This window comes from Ursus arctos, unplaced genomic scaffold (assembly GCF_023065955.2).
Source record: "Ursus arctos isolate Adak ecotype North America unplaced genomic scaffold, UrsArc2.0 scaffold_3, whole genome shotgun sequence".
NCBI lineage: Eukaryota > Metazoa > Chordata > Mammalia > Carnivora > Ursidae > Ursus > Ursus arctos.
The window spans coordinates 66,532,527-66,558,839 of NW_026622985.1; the positions used below are offsets into that span (position 1 = coordinate 66,532,527).

Consider the following 26,313-nt stretch of genomic DNA (forward strand, 5'->3'; position numbering starts at 1 on the left):
ATTGCAGCTTGGGGGTAGAGGGGTGATTTAATAAAAAAAAATATTACTGGATGATTCTGATGTGCTGTCCCTACCCTCCCCCAGCCATCTCTGCCAACAGTGACGCAGACTAACCTGTTTCACCCACCTTCTCCCCACTCTCATTCAGAAACACTGTTCTGAGTTCCATAAAAAAAGAAAAAAACTAGGTTTGTGAAAGGCCATGAGCATTTACCCCTATGAAAGCAGAGAGTCGTTTTCTCTGAAACAGGTTGCTAATATTATGTATGTATAGTTTCCAGTGTTTAAATTTAATTCGTAATATCCTAATATCTTTGAATTGAAAGGAGTCTTAATACCCCTACGCTGTGTAGGAATTTCCTTTGCAACATCCTTGACCTGTGTCCTCAGCCTCTGCTCAGTCACTTTCAGTCCTGAAGTACCATAGAATTCCTAATTATCCTGCCTCTGATGTTACACTGAATGCCTTCTCATAGGGAGTTAGATGATCTTTATTCTCTGTAAGCTTTTAAGTTCAAACATTTACCCAGATGGACAGTTGCACGAGTGGAACAGAATAAGGCTGCATTGTAAAAGTCAAAAGACATGTAATTTATGGGAAGATGGCAGTGAAGAGAAATTTGCATTAAACAGTGTATTTAACAGCATAAAATGAAGAGCAGATTTGTAAAATGACCTATCTGCTTGTGTGTATCCGTAATTCTAGTCCAGGCGTACAATATAGTAAGTAGGGCCACATCTTACTAGAGACTGAGGACACTTTTGTCAGACTGCAGAATGCATACATAGTAAATTGTGAAAACTGTAGATACAAACTGTGAATAATTAAAATGTTTTAACTGATTGGCATGACTTGTTTGGACTGTGCTTTAAAAAGTAATTGGATGTGATGGGGGGAAGCAGTTATATTTCGAATACTTCAGAAACAGAACATGATGAACTGAGACTGAGTTTCGACAGTGTTCAGACTCCTATGAATAAGCTGTCTGTTTATAACTTCAGCCTGAAAGATTAAATAACTTATATGCTCACAGATATTCATTCCTTTTTTTAGGATGCTCACGAGTTTGATCTCCTCAGAATAAAGTCAGAACTTGGTGAGTTTGATTCAGAAGTTGTTTTCCATGATGCTGCGTTTTTATACACCATCCTGTAAATGATGCCTGTATTCAGTAGTCATGATTGGAGAATGCACAGCCAAAATGTGTCTTTCCACAGATGGTCTCAACGGGACTGCCTGAAGCAGTGATTCACAACCATTTTGAACTGTAATATTCAAATATGGTTTTTTATTTCATATGGTCTTTCTTCTTTCCTACATATATGAACGCTTCAAATAAAATAGAAGTTAATAGTATCTATTATAAAGAAAGTAGAAGGAGCTAACGGAAAGACCATGGATTTTAAAGTCAGACTAGAGTTCATATTCCAGCTCCAGCACTTACTGGCTGTGTGACATAAGACCTCAGGTCAACAGAATGTGAAGGGAGTTGGTAATGTATATAAAACACCTAGCTGTACTGCTTGGCAGTGTAGCTAGATGATTTATCACAGATGGACCCAATTGCATCATTCTCAGTATCAGTATGATGGAAAGATTAGGGGCATAAAGATGTAAATTACCGACTTGCTAATGGATCAAAGACAGTAGAAAGCCCACTTGCCACACCTCATCTTACTGACTACTTTCCTAGACTCTGGAATGTGTTTCTTTACTTTGCTCTTCTCACGGACACGTATACATGTCAAATGCTGGCTCTACCACCCACTACCTGTGCAACCTTGGACAGTTTCCTAATAGATAATGTGGATATGATAATATTACCTATGTGGTAGAGTTTTGCAAGAATTAAACATATTAATGCATGGAAACTGATTAGAACAGTGCCTAGCATGTAAGCCCTATGTAAGTATTGGCTGTTATTTGTTTGGTATCTATTATTCTTTATAATCGTACTGCCTCTTCAGGTTCATTAATAAAGACAAGTGGCTCGGGCACTTGGGTGGTTCAGACAGTTAAGCATTTGACTTTGTCTCAGGTCATGATCTCAGGGTCCTGGGATCGAGCCTCACCTCGGGCTCCATGCTCAGCGCAGAGTGTGCTTCTCCATCTGCCCCTCCCCCTGCTTGTGCTCACTCTCTCTTTCTCCCTCTTTCAAAAAAATAAATAAAATCTTTTTAAAAAAAGAGAGACCTGGCTCTTTTAAAAAACATTATAACAGTACAAAAATGGGCCTGACCAGTTGTCTAACGATTGTATAAACTGTCATTTTCAGGATTAAATTTCTACCAGCAAGTGAAACTGGTCAATTTCATTCGGAGGCAAATTCACCAATGTAGGTGTTATGGCTGCCATGTGAAATTCAAATCCAAAGCAGAGTTAAGGACTCATATGGAAGAAGCTAAACATACATCACTGCTTCCTGAAAGAAAGACATGGGATCAGCCAGAGTGAGTAGTACTCAACCAGACGTAGACTTCTTTGCTTCATATCCCTTATTTGTTCCTTTATTCAGTTTCTCCAAACCTAAATAAAGGAGAAACATACCTGTGGAGAAAAAAGTAAAAATCTTCAAAAAGCAATTTTTAAAGGAATCTCGCTTTTATAAGTGTAACCAGCTCTTAGATTTTGTGGTATGAAGATAAAGATGTAGATATAGAAATATAGACGTTTTTCATTGTATTTTGTTAACAGAATATTGTAAGCATTTTTCTGTATCTAATACGTATTGATTGTGTCATTTTTAATGGTTGTCAAATATCCCATTCAGTAGATATACCCTAATTTGCTAGATATTGAGGTTGTTTCTTACATTTTACTCTTATAAATAATAGTACAATGAGTATCCATATGCCTACATTGTTGCACATTTATCCAATTCTTCATTTAGATAAACTCCTAGAAATAAAATTACTCTGTCGAAGAGTACACAACTGTTAGGGCTTTTGGTATATATTTTGCATCTCCACACTTCATAAATGTTAAGCAGTTGCTCCACTGATCTGTATTATGGAGGTGGTATCAGACTCCCAGGTATCCTTTGCCAGTTCAGCCATCTGGGCTGGTTCTCAGAGCAGTCTGGACAATCTCAGCTGAGAGAACCTCTGAGAGCTTGTAGGGTTCTAGCTGCCTGGAGGTTCTTCTCTTCTTAGGAAATGTTAAATAAGCACCACCACCACCTCCCCCCCGCCTCTCCCCCAACACTAGCCCCAAAGCTCTGGATTTTCCTCTAGAAAATCCCAGATTTCAGGGCACCTGGGTGGTTCAGTCGGTTAAGTGTCCAACTCTTTCTTGGTTTCGGCTCAGGTCATGACCATGCATATGGTCATGAGATCGAGCCCCACATCAGGCTCTGCACTCAGCATGGAATCTGCTTGAGATTCTCCCTCTGTCTCTTCCCCTCCTCACACTCACTCTCTCTGTCTCTCTCTGTCTCCTCTCTCTTGCTAAAATAAATAAATAAATAAAATATTTTTAAAAAGAAAGAAAGAAATAAAATCCCAGATTTGTGAGAGGCAAAGTCGGTCCTGGATTGCCTGAAACCCTGTTCCTGTAATTCTTCTTGAATAAATTGAAATCTTTAGAGATACTCCAGAACTAACTCCTAAGTGTGTCCAGAAAAGAAACCAGAATAATAGACTGAAAATTCTATAGGTGTTTTAATTTTTGATCACCTAGAATGAAGGAACCAGTAGTGATTAGGTTGGGAAGAACACACACACATTCAAGGGAAACAGTGTTTTCATCAGATACTTACAGGATTCATGCATGAAAAAGTAGCCATATTTGAGTTTTGGTAATCTCTAGGAAAGACCTGGGACCTTTGAATAGAAATGAAAGGGATGTCATTTTTAGCTTCATCCATGGCGATATGTCTAATAACTAAAGCTGCCCAGTACTGGAGTGAGCTGCCTTTTCAGATAGTTTTTGTGGGAATATCAAGCACAGGCTGAATGGGTAGCTAGCAAGGATACTAGTAAGACTGATGTCAGCCAGTAAAGGTCAAAGTAAACATAATTCAGAAGTTGTTTCCCATACCACCTTTGCAAAATGCTGCTGGAATTGTTGACAAGGAAACCTAGCAAAATTACAGTAATGTGTGTGTTCAACTGCCTAGAAACTTTGCTGGATAATTTATAGTTTGGTTATTCAATATATCTGTGGTTGTTTTCAGGTACTATTTTCCAACCTATGAAAATGACACTCTACTGTGTACACTGTCTGACAGTGAAAGTGACCTGACAGCTCAGGAACAAAACGGAAATATTACCGTCATCAGTGAAGATACGTCTAAACTGCATGCTTTGAAACGAAGCAGTATTTTGAACCAGTTACTACTACAAGAGGGCTTGAAAAACTAGAAGAAAATGCTGCAGAAGCAACTTTTCATATTTTTCTTTTATGAGACAAACTCAGAAAAATAGTTTAAAATTTGAACATCAGCAAAGGATTAGTCCTCGGTGAAATAAAATTTTTAAACAGTACTTTGCAAAAAATAAAATGAGGACTTTTTATATTTTTGGCTATAAAGTTTTACTATGTAATCATTATAAATGATCTCATTTCATTAGGCTCGATTATCTATAATAAGGAGAACATGTGGGGCACGTAGCTGGCCCAACTGGTGGAGCATGTGACTCTTGATCTCGGGGTCATGAGTTTGAGCCCCACGTTAGGTGAAGGGATTGCTTAAAAAATTTTTTTTTAGTAAGGAGGACATGTAAATCACAAAGAAATGAAATGTTCAATTTATTTATAAAGTTAGTTTCAGCCAGTAATTTCAATTTCCTCCCCCACAGGCTTTCTTCATCTAACAAGTCAGAAAATTTGACTACATTGGGTTAACTTTAAATGTAGTGACCAAAAGAGGATCCATAAAAGAAAGGAAAAATGGTCAAAGACCTGGCAAATGCATGCACAAAGTGTAAACTATTTCAGAAAAGTCCAGATCCGGCTATATTATCATTACTGCTTTCTGCCTAGAGTAACCAAATCCCTAGAAATGGGCATCAAGCCTCTTGTCTTCTACAATGTACATATCATTAGCAGATCAGTACCATTTTTAAAAAACATAAACGCAATACCATTTTATTATCTAAAAATTACTAAGTTCTTAATATCCTGTTTTCAGTTTTTCCTAGCTGTCTCAAAATGCCCTCTTACTGTATTATTAGTTACAGGACAAATACTGTATACTTCCTAATTAGATGCACTGAGGATGACAAAACATGATGCTTGAGGATTCCTCCCAAAAATGCATAACACAAATATAACAAAGAAACATTAATCAAACCCAAGTTGAGGGACAGTCTACCCAATAATTGGCCTTTTTTCTTCAAAAGTCGAAGTCATGAAAAACAAAGACTGAAATACTCCTCTAGATTAAAGAAAACTTCAGAGATAATACTACACGTAATCCTGGATTGGATTCTGGACGAAGAAAAGATTTTCTTTTGCTGTAAAAGATCTAGTGGGACAAATGGCATACTTTTAATAAAGTCTGTAGCTAATGTTAATGGTGTTAATTTCCAGATTTTGATAATTGAACTGTGGTTATGTATGAGAATGTCCATGTCTTTAGATAGTACACAGTGAAACTTACAGGTAAAGGAGTATTTTGTTTGCAATTTACTCTCAAAAAACAAAGTGACTATGTAGAGAGAAAAATGCTCAAGTGAATGTGTTGTTAACATTTGGAGAATCTAGGTGAAGGTTATATAGCAATTCTTTGTGCTATGGCAAATTTTCTGTAAGTCTAAAACTCCTTTATAGTTGGTTTGTTTAAATCAGGTCCCATGGGGCACCTGGGTGGCTCAGTTGGTTGGGCGGCTGCCTTCGGCTCAGGTCACCATCCCAGGATCCTGGGATCCAGCCCTGCATTAAGTCTCCTTGCTCAGTAGGGAGTCTGTTTCTCCTTCTCCCTCTGCCCCTCCCCCATCTTGTGCTCATGCTCTCTCTCAAATCAATAAAATCTTTAAAAAAAAAAAAAATCAGGTTGCAGGTCAGATTCATACATTGCATTTGGTTGGTATGGTTCTCAAGGGTCTTGTAATCTATACGGTTCATGCTGCCTTCCTCTTAAAATGCCACTTTTTTGTTAAAGAAACTGAGCCCTTTGTTTCACTTTCTGAATTTGGATGATCATATACCCTTTGTGTCATTTAACATGTTCCTCTATCACCCGTTTTTCCTGCCAACTGGTAGATTTAATTTCCAGTAAATTTGTGTTCAAAAATCTGTTTGTACAAATAATTTATAAGAAATACTGTTGCTTTTGCATCACATCAGGCACATACTATCCCTTTTGCCAGTTTTAGAGATTTTAGAGCTGATAGTCCCCTCAGGTATTATCAGTCAATGCATCATTTATAAAGTTCCACCTCAGTCTTTTATCTAACTCATTTAGTATTCACTGGTAATTGTTACCTATTATTTTTTCTAGTGGCCACAAAATTATGATTTTCTAATGCTATCATTTATTTTACAGTGAGTTCTTTACACAGCATATATGCTATAGAGTACTGGAGTTTGAAGTTCTCATTTTCAGCTGTTAATATCAGCCTATGTAGGCAGTGCCCAAAGACTAATCTTGAAGTCATGTGGCCTGGCAAGAGTTTCAAGAGTCATCCCCCACCATGTGATCCAAAAGTGACTGGATTTGTAAATCTTAGAGGCTCTGACCATGGTTTTAGATTTCCAAGCCTCCAACTTTGCAGACACCTACACAAGTCTTTTATTAAACACAAAGCACGGGGCGCCTGCGTGGCTCAACTGCTTAAGCCTCTGCCTTCAGCTCAGGTTGTGATCTTAGGGTCCTGCCATCAAGCCCACATCAGGCTCCCTCTCACTCTCCCTCTGTGCTCACTTTCCCCTTCTCAAATAAATAAATAAAATCCTTAAAAAAACAAAAAACAAACAAAAAAACAAGAGAAAAGGGGCACCTGGGTGGCTCAGTTGGTTGAGCATCCAGCTCTTGGTTTTGGCTCAGGTCATGATCTCAGGGTCATGAGATAGAGCCCCACTTTAGGCTTTGTGCAAAGTGGGGAGTCTGCTTGGGACTCTCTCTCTTTGCCCCTCTCCCCATCTAAAATAAAAAAAATAAATCTTAAAAAAAAAAAGAAATAGAAGCCCTTATTATAATGGAAAATGCCTAAGTTAAAGACACAATAGAGTTAAAGTGTTTTTAAACCAAAGATTAAGAAGGCAGTTAGTCCTGTCCCTAGAACCTTGTGTGTCTAGGAATCAGATTTGTTCAGGAAACCAGGTAATGTGTAGAGTGTTTCTAGAATGTGCTTCAGTTTTAGAACAGGAGCAGTGAAAGAATGAGAACAAAATTAAGAATAATTAAGCTTGTGAAGGAGAAAGTTTCTTTGGAGATAAAGTTGAGATCTTAGAGAACAGATCAGATGGATATAAAAGGAAAAAATGAAATTGAAGGACAGATAAAAGGGAAAAGATGATGTACTTAGGTTTAATTCAACCATATAAGAGGTTATTTTTAAAATGAGTAGCTGTTTTGGAGGTTCGGGGGGGGGGGTTTAGCTCAGAAATAATAACTTGGTCCCAAAAAAATCAAACAAGAATAGAAGCAAAATCTCAGCCAACCGTTCTGACTCTCAGAGGGAACAAGAATATAGACCACTACTGGCAAAGTAGTCTCCTAGAGCTACACAGAGAATAGAGACTACTTGCCAAGAACTATTGGGAACTCCTCCTTAAAGATTGGGACACTGATGCCAAGTATACCCTGAAAGGTTGGGTAATTCAGAAGGGGAGGATCAGTCAGATGGAAGTACACTATTCAAGGGGTCATTGAATGGGTTTCCAGATGTTACTAAAATTTTAAATAGGGATACAAGTACTGTCTATGCCCAGAGAGAACAGGCCTGAGAAATTTTGAGAATTGAGACTGTAAATGAAGGCAACCAGAAAGACGAAACATAACAGAGAGCCAATCAGGACAGTGATAAATGGAATCCAAGCCCGCATTGGCTGTTAGCCTAATCAGAAAATGCATGCTGATTATCTAACTCAGAAAGGTGAGAGTGGCCAAGGTTTTTTTGAACAATGGTTGCTTTTGGCCAAACCTAGTGATTTATCTTTCAAAACAGAAGACCCCATTAGACAAAATCTGGAACAGAATGTCGGGTAAGTACATTTCTTAGCCAGAAAGAAGAGAAAGGTTAAAAAAAGAAAGAAAGAAAAGAAGGAGGCATCAGATTCTACAAATACTAGGCCTTTATTAGGGAAGAAAAGGGATTGACTTAGGAGGTAAGTTAAACTGACAAATCCAGCTGTCCCACCTTGAAAGGTATAGAGGGGAAGTCAAGCCCTAGAAAGGTATAAAGGGGAAGTCAACCCCTAAAACATATCCACTATTGCTGACAAAGGCAGAGTGGAGGGAAATACTCCTGGAGACTTGGACCAATCAAAAGCAAGGGAAGGTGGAGTGCTGAGGAGGGCTCCACAGAGATATCTGTCCTCACCAGTGCAATTAATCTGGTAGTCCGGTCGGCCCCATTATTCATTCTCCCTTCCTTGAGTAATAAGTTTAGTTGGGTATGTGGCTGCCTAGAATGAAGACTACCTTTCCTAGCTTCTCTTGCAGCTCAGGATACTTGTGTGTCTACATTGTGGTAAATGAAATGTAAACAGAAGAGTCAAGTGTGACACCTTCTAAGAGTCTTCCTTAAGATACTAGACACAGGACTCTATGCTTTCCTTTCATCCCTTCCTTCTCCTGTTGCCGAAGATGTCTGCATATGGGACAGGGAGGTCAAATCAAGCATGACAGGGCAACAGTGTCAGAGGAATCTGGATCCCTGTCTTGAGGCTACACCAGCCCTTGAACGCTGACCTAGATGTTTATGTGAGTGGAATGAACATCTACCTTTCCACTGTTATTTTGGGGGTTTTGTCCTTCATAGCGGAATCTAGAGATTCAGCTGCAGAAATGTCCGCTAAAGCAACTTTAGTTCAGGAATCTGCTGAGGATGTTTTCCAGTTGAAACAAATGAGGGGGTGAAAAAGAATCTACCCTTACAAGACAGGCTTTACTGGCATGTCATTCCACAACAAAGACCAACAGCAGGAGCCAGTGTGGAAACCGTGTGGTTATTTAGAGCCTAGATCCCACGGATCAGGCAGGGGATATTGTAGATAGAGGGCTTAAAGGGGAAGGGAAAAGTAAAAAGGGTTTTAAGATTTGAGATGGGAAAGAAAGACCTCTCAAAGCAGACTCATGGTTGGGCTTGCCATCAGTGGATATTTCTAAACTTTGTAAGAATGCAAATATCTTACAGGGGAGAAAAATTCTCCTCTGCCCTCTTAGGTTCTTCAGCTGGTTCTGCAAAATAAACTGAAAACACACAGACTCATATGAGAAAAAATATACAAAGTTATTTGATATTGGGGCACCTGTGTGGCTCAGTCAATTAAGTGGTTGCCTTCAGCTCAGGTCATGATCCTGGGGTCCTGGGATTGAGCCCCACTTCGGGATCCTTGCTCAGTGGGGAGTTTGTCTCTCCCTCTGCCCACCACCCCCCCTGCTTATGCATGCTCTCTCTCTCTGTGTCAAATAAATAAATAAAATATTTTTTTAAAAGTTTTTAATTAAAGTTATTTGATATTAAAAGTTTTACACAGGGGTGCCTGTGTGGCTCAGTTGGTTAAGTGACTTGTGATTTCAGCTCAGGTCATGATCTCATGGGTCATGAGATCAAGTTTCATGCTCTGCGTGGAGTCTGCTTGGGATTCTCTGCCTCTCCCTCTCTCTGCCCCTCCCCCTGCACTCACTTGTACTCTCTCTCTCAAATAAATAAAATCTTTAAAAAAAAAAAAAAAAGTTTTACCCAGGAGGCTTTCTAGAAAGAAGAGAAAACCCCCAAAGAAACAGCTAAGCTTGAGTGCTCTTACACCAAAAGAGAGTACATTTAAAGAGAACTGTCAAGACAAATTAGAAAAAGACTGAGCTTCTAGGGGCAGCAAATTGCAGGAAGGCAAATATATGGAAAATTAATGGTAGGTAACGGCTAGTAAGGTAGGTAAGGTTTGTTCGTATAGACTCCATTGAGGTGCCATCTCGTCTCTGGTGATAAGGTTGTTATTCCCTTCCTGGTAGGGAAAGTGGGGGGGTGGTGCGAGGAGGGGGGAGATACCTTCATAAGGAGAATTTATTACCTTGTTTTCAGGTAGATAGGGTACCACAAAGAGCTCATCCTATGCCTACTTTTTCTCGGTTGCCTTCAGTTCAAAATAATTCTTATGCCAGAGTGGCAAAGATTGGGGTGGCACATTCTGATCTACAGGCTCATATATCACCTTGAGAGAATTATTGGTTGATTCTTCCCACAGGAATGGTAAAGCATGTTGCCAGTGCTAACCTCTTGGGGGAGATTCCTCCCAATCGAGTTTAAGTTTACAGATCAAGGACTTCAACATCCTGGTGAAGCTGAAATCAAGGTATCACTGAGTCTCTGTTATGGAAGGTACCGGGTTCTGGGAGCATCATTTTGTCTTGATAATTACCTGAAGATCTTGGTATTGATTTGTTTTCTTTAGTTATATTGGTGTTAAGTGTTTTGATGATACTCTTTAAAAAGTGAAGTATACTAGGTGGCACAGTCGGTTAAGCATCCAACTCTTAGTTTCCACTCAGGTCGGGATCTTGGGGTTGTGAGATCAAGCCCCAAGTCAGGGTTGATGCTCAGCACAGAGTCTGCTTGAGATTCTCTCCCTCGCCCCTCTACCCCTCCCCCAGCTTGCATTCTCTCTCTCTCTCTCAAATAAATAAATAAATAAATAAATTTTTTAAAAAATCCTTTAAAAAGTGAGGTATATCAGAAACTTGGTGTATAATTTAACTTTTGAGATTCTGAAAAAAGCCATACCAGTGGTTCTAGTGAGACCCTGTCCAGGTTGCCAAAAGAACCACAGTGCTATCCAAGGCATGAAGAACCCATCTGGTTCAGAAAGAGCAGAATCAGAAAGATGAGTTTTAGATTCTTTATCTTTAACTCAAGCATACAAGAGAATCTAATCTTTCAAATTTTTTCTCCCTGGGAAATACACAATGGTAGAGGGGTTATATTTAAATTGGGGGACATCAATATTTTACTGAAATTTTTTTAATGAAGTATCTTTACATTGTCCGATAATCTCTTTTCAGAGCCTCTAATAGACTGTCCAAACAACATGGTTAGACATAGTTAGGACTGCAAAGTGAACTGGGGAACTTTCAGCTGGGGTTCAGCATGGCCCTGGAATTACTTCAGTCACTGAATTGCCTTCTGAGGGCAATAGCTATGCTCTTCAGCCATTCAGATGGGAAAAGTAGAGGGATGTGCTTGTAGTGGGAGCAGTACTGTCAGGATAAATTGCCGGTCTCCTGACAAGGAGATGTTCACACCCAAGGTTGGCCTTGAATTTAATGGTTAAGCCCAATGAGCTAAGAGAACAAAAAACTCTGGGAGTGTTGGAAAGGGGAAACCCCTTTCCCTAGCACCTTGTTTCCACAAGAAAAGGAATCCATTACAATAACTTTCTTGGTTTCTTTCTGCCCCTTGTCACTGCTATGAGTAAGGATAATGAATTTTCTGACTGGAACAGGAACTAGGCATCTATGACTCAGCCCCTTCCTCCTCCTTTTTCTCTTTCAGATCTGTCTGTCTGCCGAGAGAGCACATCCTGTTCTGCTCCTCCATTCTGCAAACTTGAGAGTGACAGGCTCTGCCTGTGAAGTTGGAGGCCTTCAGTTACCCAACACTGTCTGTGACTGTGTGGATAAATCTGCCTAACTTTGGGGTTCATTGTCAGTGCCCCCAACTGTAGGCCATGCTCTCCAACAGCACCTTTATTAGTAGAAAAGTGATATTTCATCTCTGTCTGCTTGACTCATGTATCACCTGGCCCCCTTGGAAGGTACACAGTCTCTTAGGGGATGGTAGGTATAGTCAGGATTACTAGGAAACCTCATCTTGGAGAGTTACTGGTAAATACTCTTGAGTCCTGGCAGTCAGGAGGCAAAATAGACTTAGTTCCAATCCAGGACTAAGGCTGGGAGATAAAGACAGAGAATTCCAGATTATCATTGGTGAGCTAGCTGCACTTACACCTTCTGAAAGACCATTAGAACTAGGGTCTTAGGTTGAGTTCCACCAAAAACAGACCTTAAGAGAACAACTTGAGTGTAGATCATTTATTTGCTGGTAAACTCAGGAAATGTCAATGTAGGAAGTAAAAAATGAAATGGAAGGAACACAGAAGTGTGCATTAATGAAGAAGTTACTGCTATGGGAACTGGAGTTCAACCTTACTGAGGACTTCTGGGGGACTTCTGGGCTACTTAGAGTAGCCCTCCACCCACCACTACCACCAAAGGGCAAGAGCTGGGCTATTTATCCACCACGTGGATCTAGGACTGCTCCCGTGACGTAAATTGTCTGGCACTTCCAGCCTGCCTTGCATATTGGCCTACTGCCCTACACGAAGACTGAGGAAGCAGTAGTACAAAAGGACACTAACAGTAACTGCTAAGACTACAGATGTTGCATGACCACAAAAGAAACGTTTTATGTAGAATTTAGCTGTCCTCACAACTTTTCCATGTATCATCTGGCCTGACCCTCAATGCAATGAGCTCTCCAGTCAGGAATGTTTATCTTTATCAAGGGTAAAGAGATGATGAGAAAACTGAGGAACAGAGAAATGGGGACTTGTCCAAAAGAAAAAAGCCCCACCAAGTATTTAGTATTTTAATGACAAAATAATATATGGGAATTTAAAATGAAACAAAGCCAAGCTCTGAACGTCTTTACTGAATGGAGGAATAGCGATTCTTTTTGAAAGGATGGACTCAAACTTGAATCAGAACAAGAATGGATTCTTTAAAGCATCAAGTGCTTCTCTGACTTCATATGCAGAATTAACACACCAGTCTGCTTCCATCAAGGGCATCAAACTGCAGCTATTGCTTGCCGGGTCTGCAAAATAGCCATCTTACATCCTTGAAGTTCAATTCAACTCTTTGAATAAGCTTTAGATGATGGATAGCTAGAGGATTAAACCAGGAGCTGCAGTTGAACTCTTATGCCTCATAATTGATACTTTGAAAAGCTAAAATATGTTCACTTCCTGATGATAGCAATTTGCAAGATTGAATGACATTGCAAGCATATTAATTCAAACTGAAAACATTCAGCTAAGTTAATATTAATTTCACAGTGTTCTGAGATTCAAGTGAAGCTGAGTTCTTTTGGGCTTGTAAAATTAGGCTGCAGAAAACAGGCTTTTTTTGAAGATAATTTCAGTCAGTTGACTTGGATACAGGGTGAGCAGTAAATCAATCTAATGAAATCATAGATTTTTCATTTTGGTGTTTTCATCATTTGGAAAACATTAGAAAAGCAAAAGAGTATGCTGTGGTATATTGTAAAAACTAAAAAAAGAAAAAAAATTAAAGGAGGAAGACAAAGTGAAAAGACATCAAAACCCAAAAATTCTTAATCTCTTACTCTCACAAAAGGCAACCCACTCCAACACCTCCATCATTGCCTACAAAGATAACGTCCAAACGCTGGCACTTGAGACCTCTCAGAATCTGGTCATAACGACCTCCTCCACCATCCAATCTATCATTAAATCCAGTCAATTCTATCCCCCAAATGCATCTCCTCAGTCTATACCACCTGTGGACTAAACCACTGCACCAGTCTACCAGTTAGCTTCCCTCCTTCCTTGATGGCTCCTCCAGTCTGTCCTCCTCATAACAGCTGGAGTAATCTTTAACAATCCTTCCACAGTATAATGAATTTGGGGGTTACTTACCCCAGCATCTACTTCCCCCTTCTTTCTTTCCTAATTGTTTCCAAATTATCTTGGGGGGGACCACTCCACCCTCACTAAGTAGCAGCATGCCATTGGGGATTGACCCCAGCCCTAGCATCAGGAGGGAGGGAGTCCTGCCTGGAGTTAGGGCTTCACTGCAGAGATTGTGTTGTGCAGGAAGGTGCCCACCGTGACTGGTCCTGGCTGATCTAATCAAACTGAGGCTGAGGGATTCTGTTCATTGGCTTACAGAAGCCAGACTCTCCCTCTCCTTGTGAAAAAAAGAAGCAGGTACCCTGGTTGCTGCCAAAATCATCTCGCCATCTTGAGAGAAAGTAGGCCAAGGACTCTCAGAGAAGAGGAAAGGCAAGATGAAATGAAACCAGAGCCCTCACCTCAGGACAGTCCCCTGGACTTTTCCGTTACTCAGGCCAATGAATTCCCTTATTGCTTAAATCCTTTAAGTGGGGTTTTCTATTACATACAGTGGAAGTGTCTGAGCTTATACAAGTGGCTTCCCATTGAACAAGGAATCAAGTGTAAACTTCTTATATGACCCCCAAAGCCCTCCTGATTTGGACCCAGCCACATGTCCAACCTCATCCCTTGTCACTCTCCTGCATGACCACTATGCTTCAGGCAACCAGGCCTCCTTGAACAGACAATACTTCTTCCCACCTCAGTGTCTTCGCCCATGTTCTCTCTGTCTGTATATTCTTGTGCAGACTCTTTCCATTACTGTCTTCTTATCACCCAGGCCTCAGTTTCACCATCACATGCTGGGCCATTCCAGTTTAGAGTCCTATACTGTCTTGGTTTTTGCCAGTGCAGTTTCAATTTCAGCAACCCCATGAGAAAAGAACTGGGAGAAGGCCAGGCTGTGAGTTGGAAATATTCTTGGTGCCACCAGCCAATATGCATTCGGTTTCTCTCCACTCTCACTTCTGAGGAGAAAATTATAAATAAATGTGTGGGGACATCACATTTTTCTGGGGTTAGGATGGAGAATTTTATTCCCAAGAATGCCAAGAGGCTGCTTGCCATGAGACGAAAGCTGGACTGCACTTTGCTGCCAGCTGTGTGGGATCTAGAAGGCAATGGCGCACGAGGAGAAGGTGAGAGTTCCAGAGGGCTGCAAGTCAGGAGAAGACTAGAGAGAGATTGCAGGGTTCAAAGAGCAAGCAGGCTCTTCAGGACTGAAGGGAGGGTGAAGAGGACTTTAAGGATATCTTCATGGACAGCAACACATGGTGTACTGGTGTCTTCCCTAAAAACATTCCTGGGGAAACAAAATCGGGTTCCCGGGGGGAGAGGGGAAATGGAGAGTTACTGGTTTATGGTTACAGTTTCTGTTTAGATAATGACAGAGTTCTGGAAATAGATAGTGGTGATAATTGCACAACATTGTGAATTTTTTTTGAGAGAGAGAGCTGGCGGGAGGTTGCAGGCAGGGAAGGGGCAGAGGGAGAGAGAGAATCCTAAGCAGGCTCCACACCCAGTGCAGAGCCCCACATGGAACTTGATCTCACCACCCCGAGATCATGACCAAGCTGAAATCAAGAGTCAGATGCTTAAGGGGCGCCTGGGTGGCACAGCGGTTAAGCGTCTTCCTTCGGCTCAGGGCGTGATCCCGGCGTTCTGGGATCAAGCCCCACATCAGGCTCCTCCGCTATGAGCCTGCTTCTTCCTCTCCCACTCCCCTGCTTGTGTTCCCTCTCTCGCTGTCTCTGTCTCTGTCGAATAAAAAAAAAAAAAAAAAAAAAGAGTCAGATGCTTAACGGACTGAGTCACCCAGGCTCCCCCAACATTGTGAATTTAATTAACAACACTGAAGTATTTATTTTAAAGTGTTCAAAATTATCAATTTTGTATTATGTATATTTTACCACAATAAGAAAAAGATTAAAAAATAAGCTGAAAAGGGGCAAAGGACCCGAACATTTTTCCAAAGAAGGTCAATACGTGCATGAAAAGATGCTCGACATCATCAGTCATCAGGGAAAAGCTAAGTAGAACCACAGCGAGCTAACTCCTCATAATGCTGACATATCACCCTTTAGAATGGCTGTCATCAAAAAGATAGCGTAATAAATGCTGGTATGGATGTGGAGAAAAGGGAAGCCTCGAGCACTGTTGGGACTGTACATTGGTACAACTGCTATGGAAAACAGTATGGAGGATCCTCAAAAAATTAAAAAGAGAGGGGCACCTGGCTGCCTTAGTCAGTGGAACATGCAACTCTTGATCTCAGGGATGTAAGTTCAAGCCCCATGTTGGGTATAGAGATAACTTAAAAATAAAATCTTTAAGGGGCGCCTGGGTGGCTCAGTCAGTAAGACGTTAAACTCTTGATTTCGGCTCAGGTCATGATGTTGAGGTCATGGGATCAAGCCCCCTGTTGGGCTCCACACTCAGCAGGGAGTCTGCTTGAGATTCTCTCTCTCCCTCTCCCTCTCCCTCTGCCCCTCCCACTGCTCACGCTCTCTCTTTCTCTCAAAGAGATCATTATTTCTCAAAGAAAGAAAGAAATCTAAAATAAAATAAAATCTTTAAAAAATTAAAAGAGACCTACCATATGATCCAGCAATTCCACTTCTGGGAATATACCCAAAGGAAATGAAAAAACTAACTTGAAAATATATCTGCACTCCCATGTTCATAGCAGCATTATTTACAATACTCAAGACATGGAAACAACCTGAGTGTCCATCATGCATGAGTGAATAAAGAGGTTGCGGTATATTTAAATACATACATACAATGAAATATCATTAAGCCATAAATGCACTAGCAGAAATTCTACTATTTGCAACAACATAGATGGACTTTGAAGGCATTACGCTAAGTGGAATAAGTCAGACAGAGAAAGACAAACACTGTATGACCTCACTTACAGGTGGAATCTAAAACAAACTCAGAAAGAGATCAGACTTGTGTTTACGAGAGGCACAGGCACAGGGTTAAATTAGAGGATGGTGGTCAAAAGGTACAAACTTCCAGTTATAAAATAAATAAGTACTAGAGATGTCATGTACACCATAACGACTATAGTTAGCACTGCTGTTTGATATATAGGAAGTTAGGAGAGTAAATCCTTAGAGTTCTCATCATAAGGAGAATTTTTTTCCTTTTTCTTTTCTTTTTAGTATGTTTATATGAAATGATGGATGCTGGTTGAATCTATTGTGGGAATCATTTCACAATATATATAAATCAAACCATTATGCTGTATGCCTTAAAATTATGCAGTGATGTGTGTCAACTGTTTCTCAATAAAACTGGGGAAAACATTTAAAAAATAAACTGGCTGTATAAAGGAAGAACTGGAGTAGGCCAAGCAGTCCAAGAGAGAGGCTGGAACATCAATCTGATCAGGAGCTGGTAAGAACTTCAACAAGGGCAATGAAAATCAGGAAAAATTTGGAAGTAGAAAGGTCAGGACCAAATGCCTATTATTTCGGACTTGCTGAATTTGAGGCATGTGGTGGACACTCCAGCTCCCTCCTTGAGGATTGAGGCCCTCGTTCCCCCAGCTGGCCTGGGTGTAGATTGATAATGGCCCACAGCTGCATCCCTTTATGGGCATTGCCCTGGGCCAAATGGAGCCTCGTTGTGCAGTTTGTCATGGAAACTTGAGAAGAAATGGTTACCAGAAGGAGGCAGTGATGGACAGAGAATGCAATCTGAGAATTTCTGTTGGATTTGGCAACAGAGATGTCTTTGGTGACTTTGGTAGGAGTATACTCAGAGGGACAAAGTCTGGATTGCAGGGAGATGGAAGCCACATGGGAGGCAATGAGGAGGAGCTAGGCCTGAGTCTTGAAGGAATGGTAGGAAGTAGGCCCCTGGAAGATGACCTGGCAGGCAGGGAAAATGGTGTGAGCCAGGGAACCCAGTCTGGGGAAGTCACCCCATCTGAATGGATGAAATTGGGGGAAGGTGGGGTAGGTAGCTGGAAAGTAGGTATTGGCCAGGCATAGGTGTCTTAAGTGGTAGGCTGTAGAGTTTGAGCAGATCAACCAAGCTGACTCCACACACGGGCCTGAGTTCCACTGGGTTTGGGAGCTGCCCTCTAGTGGGAACTGGGCATTCCCTCCCCAGAGTATAGCCCTGACCATTCACACCAGGTGGATGATGTTTTGACGGTGGTCCCTTGGACTCCATGTTTATGAATGCAGATGTAATACATTTTCTGCAGTGAGTTCCATTAAGCAAGTTTAGTTCCTTGATCAATTTCCTATTCTGCCTTGTAAACTAATCTCTAATACTTTTTACTTTTATTTTACTTAAATTATTTTCAAAGAATTCAATTTTGTGTACATTGTATGGGAAGTATTTAATATGTCCACCAAATTGTATCCATTATAACTTCTGCCATTGTAATTTTTCTTCTGTGACCATTGTTTTTGTCAAATCCAATTTCCCTAGACAAATATTTGCAGATATAAATTTTATCAAGACAATTTGAATTTTTTTTTAAGATTTTATTTATTTATTTGACAGAGATAGAGACAGCCAGCGAGAGAGGGAACACAAGCAGGGGGAGTGGGAGAGGAAGAAGCAGGTTCATAGCGGAGGAGCCTGATGTGGGGCTCGATCCCATAACGCCAGGATCACGCCTTGAGCCAAAGGCAGACGCTTAATGACTGAGCCACCCAGGCGCCCCAAGACAATTTGAATTTTTTTATTCTCTAACAGATTGTACAGTGTGAAATTTTAACCATTATCAGTTCTTTTTTGAGGCAATTATTCCTTCTAATAAAATTCATTATGACTAGGAAAACCAATTCCTTGATAAAAATCCTGTTGTCAAGCCTTCTGGAGTTGGATCTATGTTTTTTTTGGATGTGAGGCCAGAAAGAGGCAGGCCTCAAGACAACCTTGTGGTAGTCCAGTTACAAATGAGAAACACAAAGTTCAGGGTGAAACTTAGTGTCTCCTTTTACCAAAGACATTCTGAGGCACTAATGAAAGAGCTTTTTTTGCCTCATCATGTCCCTACCTTACAATCAATGAACCATTTCAGTTCTGGAGAGAATCTGGCATATTAATGTATAAGATAATTTTCATCTTTGCATGCTATTTTTTCCTCAGAAAGTGACAACATGGTTATTTTAAATCTCCCTTGGAACCAATGACAATGTTAATCATGTTTTTTAAATTTTTATTTATTTATTTATTTATTTATTTAGAGAAGGAAAGAGGGAGGGGAGGGGCACAGGAAGAGGGACAGAGAGAATGTTAAGCAGGACTCGATGTGGGGCTTGATCTCACGACCCTGAGATCATGACCTGAGAACACGACCTGAGGCAAAATCAGGAGTGGGATGCTTAACTGACTGAGGCATCCAGACACCCCAGTTAATCATGTTTTTTCAGTGCCTTGGTTAGTCAAGTTCGTTCTTTCAACAGCATTTCGTTACCTCAGCCATTGAAGTAACCTGGGTTGTTATTAAAACAAACTCTCACCATGGTGCACTCAATAAGCAGATTCACGATTAGGTTGAACCCTATAAAATTCCTTTATTTTTAGTATTTGGAACCTGAGAAATGGCAAATTCATATGGATCTGGCTAAGATGATTGGTTTTAAAAGTTAAGGTTGGGGGAAAAAATTATCTGGCAGTGTACAACATACCAAGAGGAAGACTGTCTTCCTGTTAGGCTAGAATAAGAAATCCTCATGTCTTGGCAGTAGATCTGACCTCAAAGCCTGAAGTGTCCACCAGGTCCCTATTTAATTCAAGCAAGTGAGGCAGGCAAGGGGAGACTGCACCTGCACACACTCCCCACAAGGGGATCACTGCTGGGGTCCCACTCATTTTCCCTAATCAATCCCCGTCAATTATGACATCATGAACTCAGGCCCAGGGGATCAAATCTACTGTTTTCAAAAGAAGTCCAAAATCGGTATTTTTATGTGAAATTTCCTGATTTATAATTCCTATCTAAGGGCTAGTTCCTGTTTTGTGACTCTTGATATGGATAGTATGATAAAATAGGGTAACAAATTCATACTGCACTGACTATAGACCAGTGTTCTCAAAAGAGGGATAGAGGGCATGCACTTGGGATATTTTAAAATTTTTATTTGTGTATATTTATGATACACATAATATACTAGAACAATAGTATCTATATGTTAAATCATAGTTATTTATAAAGAATGTATATAGGGGTGCCCGGATGGCTCAGTCTGTTAATCTTCTGCCTTTGGCTCAGGTCATGATCCCGGGGTCCTGAGATCGAGTCCGCATCAGGCTTCCTGCAGCAGGGAGCCTGATTCTCTCACTCCTCCCAGCTTGTACTATCTCTGTCTCTCTCTTTCTCAAATAAATAAATAAAATATTTTAAAAAACAAAGAATGTATATAATTTGGAGAAAGAACAAGAATATCCTGAGTAAGTATCTTTTAATACATCTTAAGATAAAGGTATAAAATCAAAAAAAAGTTTGGAGAACATCTGATGGAAACTATTCCTCAACAGTTTGTCATTAAGCCACAGTTCTCAAACTTGGATGGACTGAAAAATCTGGTTTCAGATGCCTATCCCTAGACCTCACACACCATAGTTTCTCATGCACTAGGTCTAGGGTGGGAATGAGAAATCTGCCTTTCTAACAAGTGCCCTAAGTGAGGTTGAGTCAAAAAGCCATGAACCAGACTTAAACACAGGCATGTCGTTAGGAGTAGAGGCTCTTGAGTCCAAATGGTTTCAAATCTTGACTCTGACATTTATCAGCCATGAGACTTTGAGAAAGTTAACTTTAACTTCTGAAAGCCACAAATTTCTCATTTGTAATATGGGAATAATACTAATGGCTACCTAATAAGTTTGTAAAACAATATTCAGCACATAGGAAAGGTCAACTAAATATTAACTATTTTGTTATGATTCATTTGTTCTTAAACTCTGTGGGAGGGATCTGAAGTGTTTTTAGGGCAAGGTGAGCTGTCGCCCTGTTTCTTTTGTCATCCATCTTATAAAGAACCTTTGTCTGAGCAGGACTCCTCCCTTTCATCATGACCTCCTTTGTCCTTTCTCAAATTCTTTTCCTCTTCAAAGCTGCCCTTGATGTTCTTTTTAACTTGACTTCATCTACATAAAAACATTCACAGACATGGGCGCTCATCATACTAATCTCTCTACTTATGAATATGTTTGAAATTTTCGTTAAAAATAAAAGCCTTTTAAAGTTTTGGTTCACATGAACTGCTCCAAACGTTACCCTCCATAGGGATAGCTCTGATTAATATCACATGAAATTTACACCTGGGCAGTGAATTTTAGGCATCATCTCTTGAACTCTCCTTGCTGGAGAGCTTCTGGCAACACGGGTACATACAAGGTCTGAGCCTTATTCATGACCCTAGCATGGCTTCTCTGTGAAGCCCATTAACCATCCTAGCGCGTACGTCAGTCTGTCAGAGCTGTCAGAGTGGGTGTTTCCAGGCAGACTGCCATCTCACTGCTGGGATGATGCAGTCGGCTTGGCCCTGTCCTGGGTTCTGGGGCCCAATCCCCAACTCCAACTAAGGCACCCCACAGATAAAAGCAGATGATCCTAGGAACAAAGTAAAAATAATTTAGCTAGATGAACATTCATTATTACTACTAGAAAATAAATACAAAGCACATGCCCTGATTTCCATAACTCAGCACCAACATCTTTATAAAAGGTACTAGATGGGGAAGTGTAACTTAAAAATTACCAAAAAAGATTTTTAAAAAATACCAGCAAGTGATTTGCTAGTCTCAAATGTTTAAAAACCTCATTCTCCTAAATACAAAAATTTCAAGTGAAACTTCCCCAAAGCTAATACCATTAGGGTTTAGGCTATGCTGCTGTAACAAAAAGACCCAAGGCTACACTGGCTTATCCCAGGGTCTATTTGTCTCTCTCATCACAGTCTTGAGGTGCTCCAGGGTGGTAGGGTTGCTTGGCCATCCCTGCACAGAGCTTCCAACCCAGTCAGGAGGAAGAAGGGGAAGAGCCACAGACATGAGTGTTTCTTTATGGGTGCACATCTGAGAAGTACACAAATCCCTTCCACTGACACTCCACACACTGTCCACTCCACTGGACAGAAATGATTCACATGAGCCATGCTTAATGACAAGGTCTACTGGGACGTGCAGTCACCTGCTGGGTGGCCATGTGGCCAACCTAAACTCAAACACCTATTATTAAAGAAAGGAAGAATAGAAGCTGGTGAACAACTAGCTGGTTCCTCTAGTTCGTCCTCACTTCTTGTACAGTGGAAGTGTAGAAACTTCTGAAGTTACCCAAATCCTCAGTGGGAAGTCTGTTCAGGATGATTGTGAAGTATATGGTATTTGGAGTCTGTCTGGGTACAAAACCTGGTTCTCTCACTAATTGTGTACCCATAGGCAAGTTAAGTAACATCTATGTGCCTCTGCTTTAGTGTATTTGGGAAATAATAATAGTACCTATCTCACAGGGTAGCATAAGAAATAAATGAGAATATATTTTTTAAGCATATAACATAGTGTCCAGTATGAATCTCTGTCAAAATCCTAATGGTATTTTTTGCAGAAATAGAAAATAATCTTTCCTAAAATTCACATGGAACTTCAAGGCACCCAAATAGCCAAAACAATCTTGGAAAAGAACGAAGTTGGAGATCTCACACTTCTTACTGTCAAAACATATCACAAAGCTACAGTAATCGAAGCAGCATGGTACTGGAATAAAGACAGACTTCTAGACCAACGGTATAGAAGAGAAAGCTCAGAAATAATAGTCTCCACCATGCGAGAGGCACTTAGTAAGTGTGCCATCATCATCACCATCATCACCATCACCATCACCATCGCCACTAAGCTGGATTATTTTTTCCCAGCCCACCTCTCCGTATATTGCATACTGATGGCAGTCATTTAGCTCAGTGCATTTCTTTACTTCTTATGGACTTTGAGTTTGGCAAATGTTGACCGAAGTACAGGAGAAATGTGATTTTGGCAGAGATTAATGGAGGAAGGGCAGGTTCCAATCTTATTAGGCCCCAAGGACTCAACCTGACAGAATCTTTTCTATTTTCCAAGGTTTTAAATAGAAATGAAGGGACTTGGGATGCCCGGGTGGCTCAGTCAGTTAAGCATCTGCCTTTGGGTCAGGTCATGATCCCGGGGTCCTGGGATTGAGCCCTGTATCAGGCTCCTTGCTCAGCAGGGAGCCTGCTTCTCCCTCTGCCTGCCTCTCTCCCTGCTTGTGCTCTCTCTCTCTGATAAATAAATAAATAAATAAATAAATAAATAATAAAATCTTTAAAAAAAGAAGAAATAAAGGGATTTATCCTTGTCTCATCATTGGGAATTAAATAAATAATAAAATCTTTAAAAAAAGAAGAAACAAAGGGATTTATCCTTGTCTCATCATTGGGAATTGTTGGATGGGCAGCAGTCAGCAAGTCTATAGGCAAAGCAGAGCTCACACAAAGCCAATTCTGGACCTCTAGGGGTTGTAGCTAGTAACTAGTATAGAATCTTCAGAGCCTGGGAGGCCTAATGGGCCTTGCAGTCTTGAATGCCACACTGCTGGGTAAATCTTCGCTATCTCACTGCACAGAGAATGAAACAGTCAAATCAACAGTCTAAAGGGGAACTTTATTGTGCAGGTGATTTCAGAGCAAACTTGAGGCCAAGGAATAAAATGTTGGGCAGACAGGTCAGAGGTCAAGGCCTAAGCATGTGTTTTCCACAACTGCTTCTGGAGTTACAGAGGGACTTAATGAGAGCCAACAAAATTTCTGAGTGTTCACTGGCAACTAGGCCAGAAAGCTGGGTTGACATTCTCTCACAACAACATCATTTGATGTCCCAGGTGGAAACCGTTTACTTTTTTCCTCCTCTTAAATAATAGCTACAATTCTAATATAATAAATGGTAATGACCCATTTAAGTTCCATTTCATATCGTAAAAGTTTTAGTCCCAGTTTACCACACTCACACAACTGTGAAAGTCTGCTGATTTTTATTTAAAGGCCTGTGTCTGGAAAATGGTCTGTTTTCAGTCTTCCTTTCTACCAGAAGATAATTATAAATTCATCAACCTGCAAGAAGGTATAACTCTCAGAAACACAGTTAAGAAGGGCATGCCAGCCATTCCTCTCCATGATATGTGCTCTTACTGCCGTTATCTAGCAGATAGATTCTATTAGAGTCCCCATCTCTTCTCGCTTAACCACACCCAGAGCAGTTGGTGATGACTGCCAGATTTCCAAATCATAACAGGGAGCTGTGGGTCATGAGTGTCTGAGTCCTTGGTGTCTGCAGTTCCATTCTGTGGACCATGGGCCAACCTGAACTTTGCAAAGAATTAACACAATAGGGAGACTTTCCTGTTTTCCCAGGAATTGGGCCATGATGAAAACCAGAACACTTGTGCGCCCCATCACTACCACCCTCCAGAGTCATGAGATTATACGAATTTAGGTAAACAGGCATTAAATACTGGTGTGCACAATTCTGGACTTCAGTGACTACCAGTCCTGGATGTCTTAGAGAACAACACGACAGACCAGGGGCTGGGTCTACACTGAAGTCTCAGTTACAGGTTAGAAACCTGGGGTCCTGGGACCCTTCCGCAAGGGATCCATAACTAGAATTCAGAATTGAAGTCTCTGAACATGAATGGGAAAGAATGACATCTTTATTTTCACAACCTTAAACTGAAATATAGCATTTCCTTCCACTATGAATGTAGGCAATATATCATTGTAGAATTAGCAGTGCTTTGATGATAGAAACCACAGATACATTCACATCACATTCAGCTGTTATAGACATCTCAAAATATCATCTACACTCAGTACTTCAAAATTCAACAGTTACTGGGCTCACCACTGGATCTTGCTGAATGCAATAATAAAGATGCACATATATTACTGTATCTTAAATGCTTTCTAGTGTTTTTAGTTAACCGTATTTAACATATTTGATTTCCTTTGTATTTAATTTTCTTTTCTGAAAAGTATTACTCTGAAAGGGTGTCTATAGTCTTTACTAGATGGCAAAGACGGCCATCACACACACACACACACACACACAAAACTTGGAGAAAAAATAAAAAAGCCCTGCTCTAAAAGATGTCATCACTACACTATTGATAGGACTTTTTATCTCAAAGACTGGGTATAACTTTAGAATCCCACTCAACACAGTGCACCAGGTAGCCACCAGCAATCAACTGAGATGATGCCTATTTACCATCTCTGGTCAATAAGAAGAAACTGATACAATGACAGGCATCTCCTGGCCCCCACAAGGTTCAGGTTCACTTAGAGATTAAGACATAGCCCTGGATTTCATCTGCCCTTGATATTTCTGCTCATAGGGAAGGCTTTAGGTGAGTATTTGCAGCCAGTCCCCAGGCGTCCATGGAGCTCCTAAACAAGACTGGTCCCTGGAAGAAATGATCAGTAGCTCAAGGATTTTTCTGATTATAACACCAGTGTTGTGTGGGAAGCCACCATGTGTCATCCATGTGTCACCTCCAGAGCTGCTACCAGAATGGCAATGCACATTAATACAACATTAAAAGCTCCTGGGGCACCTGGGTGGCTCAGTTGGTTAAGTGTCTGCCTTTGGCTCAGGTCAGGTCATGATCCCAGGGTCCTAGGATGGAGCCCTGTGTCAGAAATCCCTGCTCAGTGGGGAGTCCGCTTCTTCCTCTCCCTCTACCCCACCCTGCCCTGCTCATTTTCTCTCTCTCTCTCTCTCTAAGAAATAAAATCTTAAAAAAAAAAAAAAAAAAAAAAACACAAACAAACCAAACACCTCCTTACGAGTTGGTAAATAGATACTGGCTCAAGCTCTCTGAATGCCCTTTTACCACTCCAGCCACCTCAGCCCTAGGGAGCCCTGGTCAGCACTAGAGGAAAACTGCCCTGTTACTGGCCAAGGCTCCAGCATGCCTGAGGCTGTCCTATATGTCCCCCACCCTCCCTCTACCTCTCACCATCAGTAATGCTATGAGTAGCCTCAGACACCAGCCCCTCTGGGAGAAGGACTGTCGACCTGTAGGGAAATATGTCTGGTGCCTACCTGGCCACCCCAAAGCTGTAGTGTCCTGTTGCCTACCGCCAGGAATCACTTTTTACTTGGCCTCTTTGGGTCAAGTGTACAATAGTGTACAATAATGGTTGAAATATTTTGACTATTCCCATGGTCATAGCCACTCTACCTGCCACTTTCACCAAGGAGATATCCGGGGTTTGTACTTACCGAAATGGTTGTGTAAGGGATCCCAATATCACTTCTCCACATTTTCCTTGCATACCACTGGATGAACTGGAATTCATAAAGAAAGGCAGTGTTGCACTGAGGGGAGGTGGCTTCTAGGCACTTTGGCTGTGTCACATCAGCTGTCATTCACTGAACCAAACCTGTTCACTGGGGCTCAAACACTGTGGTCCTTGGAGGGCTGCAGCCATGGCATCTTTGTTCCATCTGAGCACACCTCTAAA

At 40.9% G+C, this 26,313-nt stretch overlaps 1 protein-coding gene and 1 long non-coding RNA gene across 3 annotated transcripts in view; one reads left to right on the forward strand and one right to left on the reverse strand.

Moving 5' to 3' along the window:
- Positions 1-5,991, forward strand: part of ZNF277 (zinc finger protein 277) — a 104,062-nt gene extending 98,071 nt beyond the window's left edge. For both annotated transcript variants that reach the window (XM_026509586.4, XM_057304233.1), the window contains exons 10-12: positions 1,055-1,097; positions 2,277-2,451; positions 4,176-5,991. In XM_026509586.4, coding sequence (XP_026365371.1) covers positions 1,055-1,097; positions 2,277-2,451; positions 4,176-4,362 — 405 coding nt within the window. In that variant the 3' untranslated portion in view covers positions 4,363-5,991. The remainder of the gene's footprint in view (positions 1-1,054; positions 1,098-2,276; positions 2,452-4,175) is intronic.
- On the reverse strand, positions 571-26,313 carry LOC130542053 (uncharacterized). The gene is made up of 3 exons (XR_008956334.1): positions 26,072-26,313; positions 3,759-3,822; positions 571-2,548 (listed from the first exon to the last, which is right to left on the reverse strand). It is a non-coding gene; the product is annotated as an uncharacterized LOC130542053 (long non-coding RNA).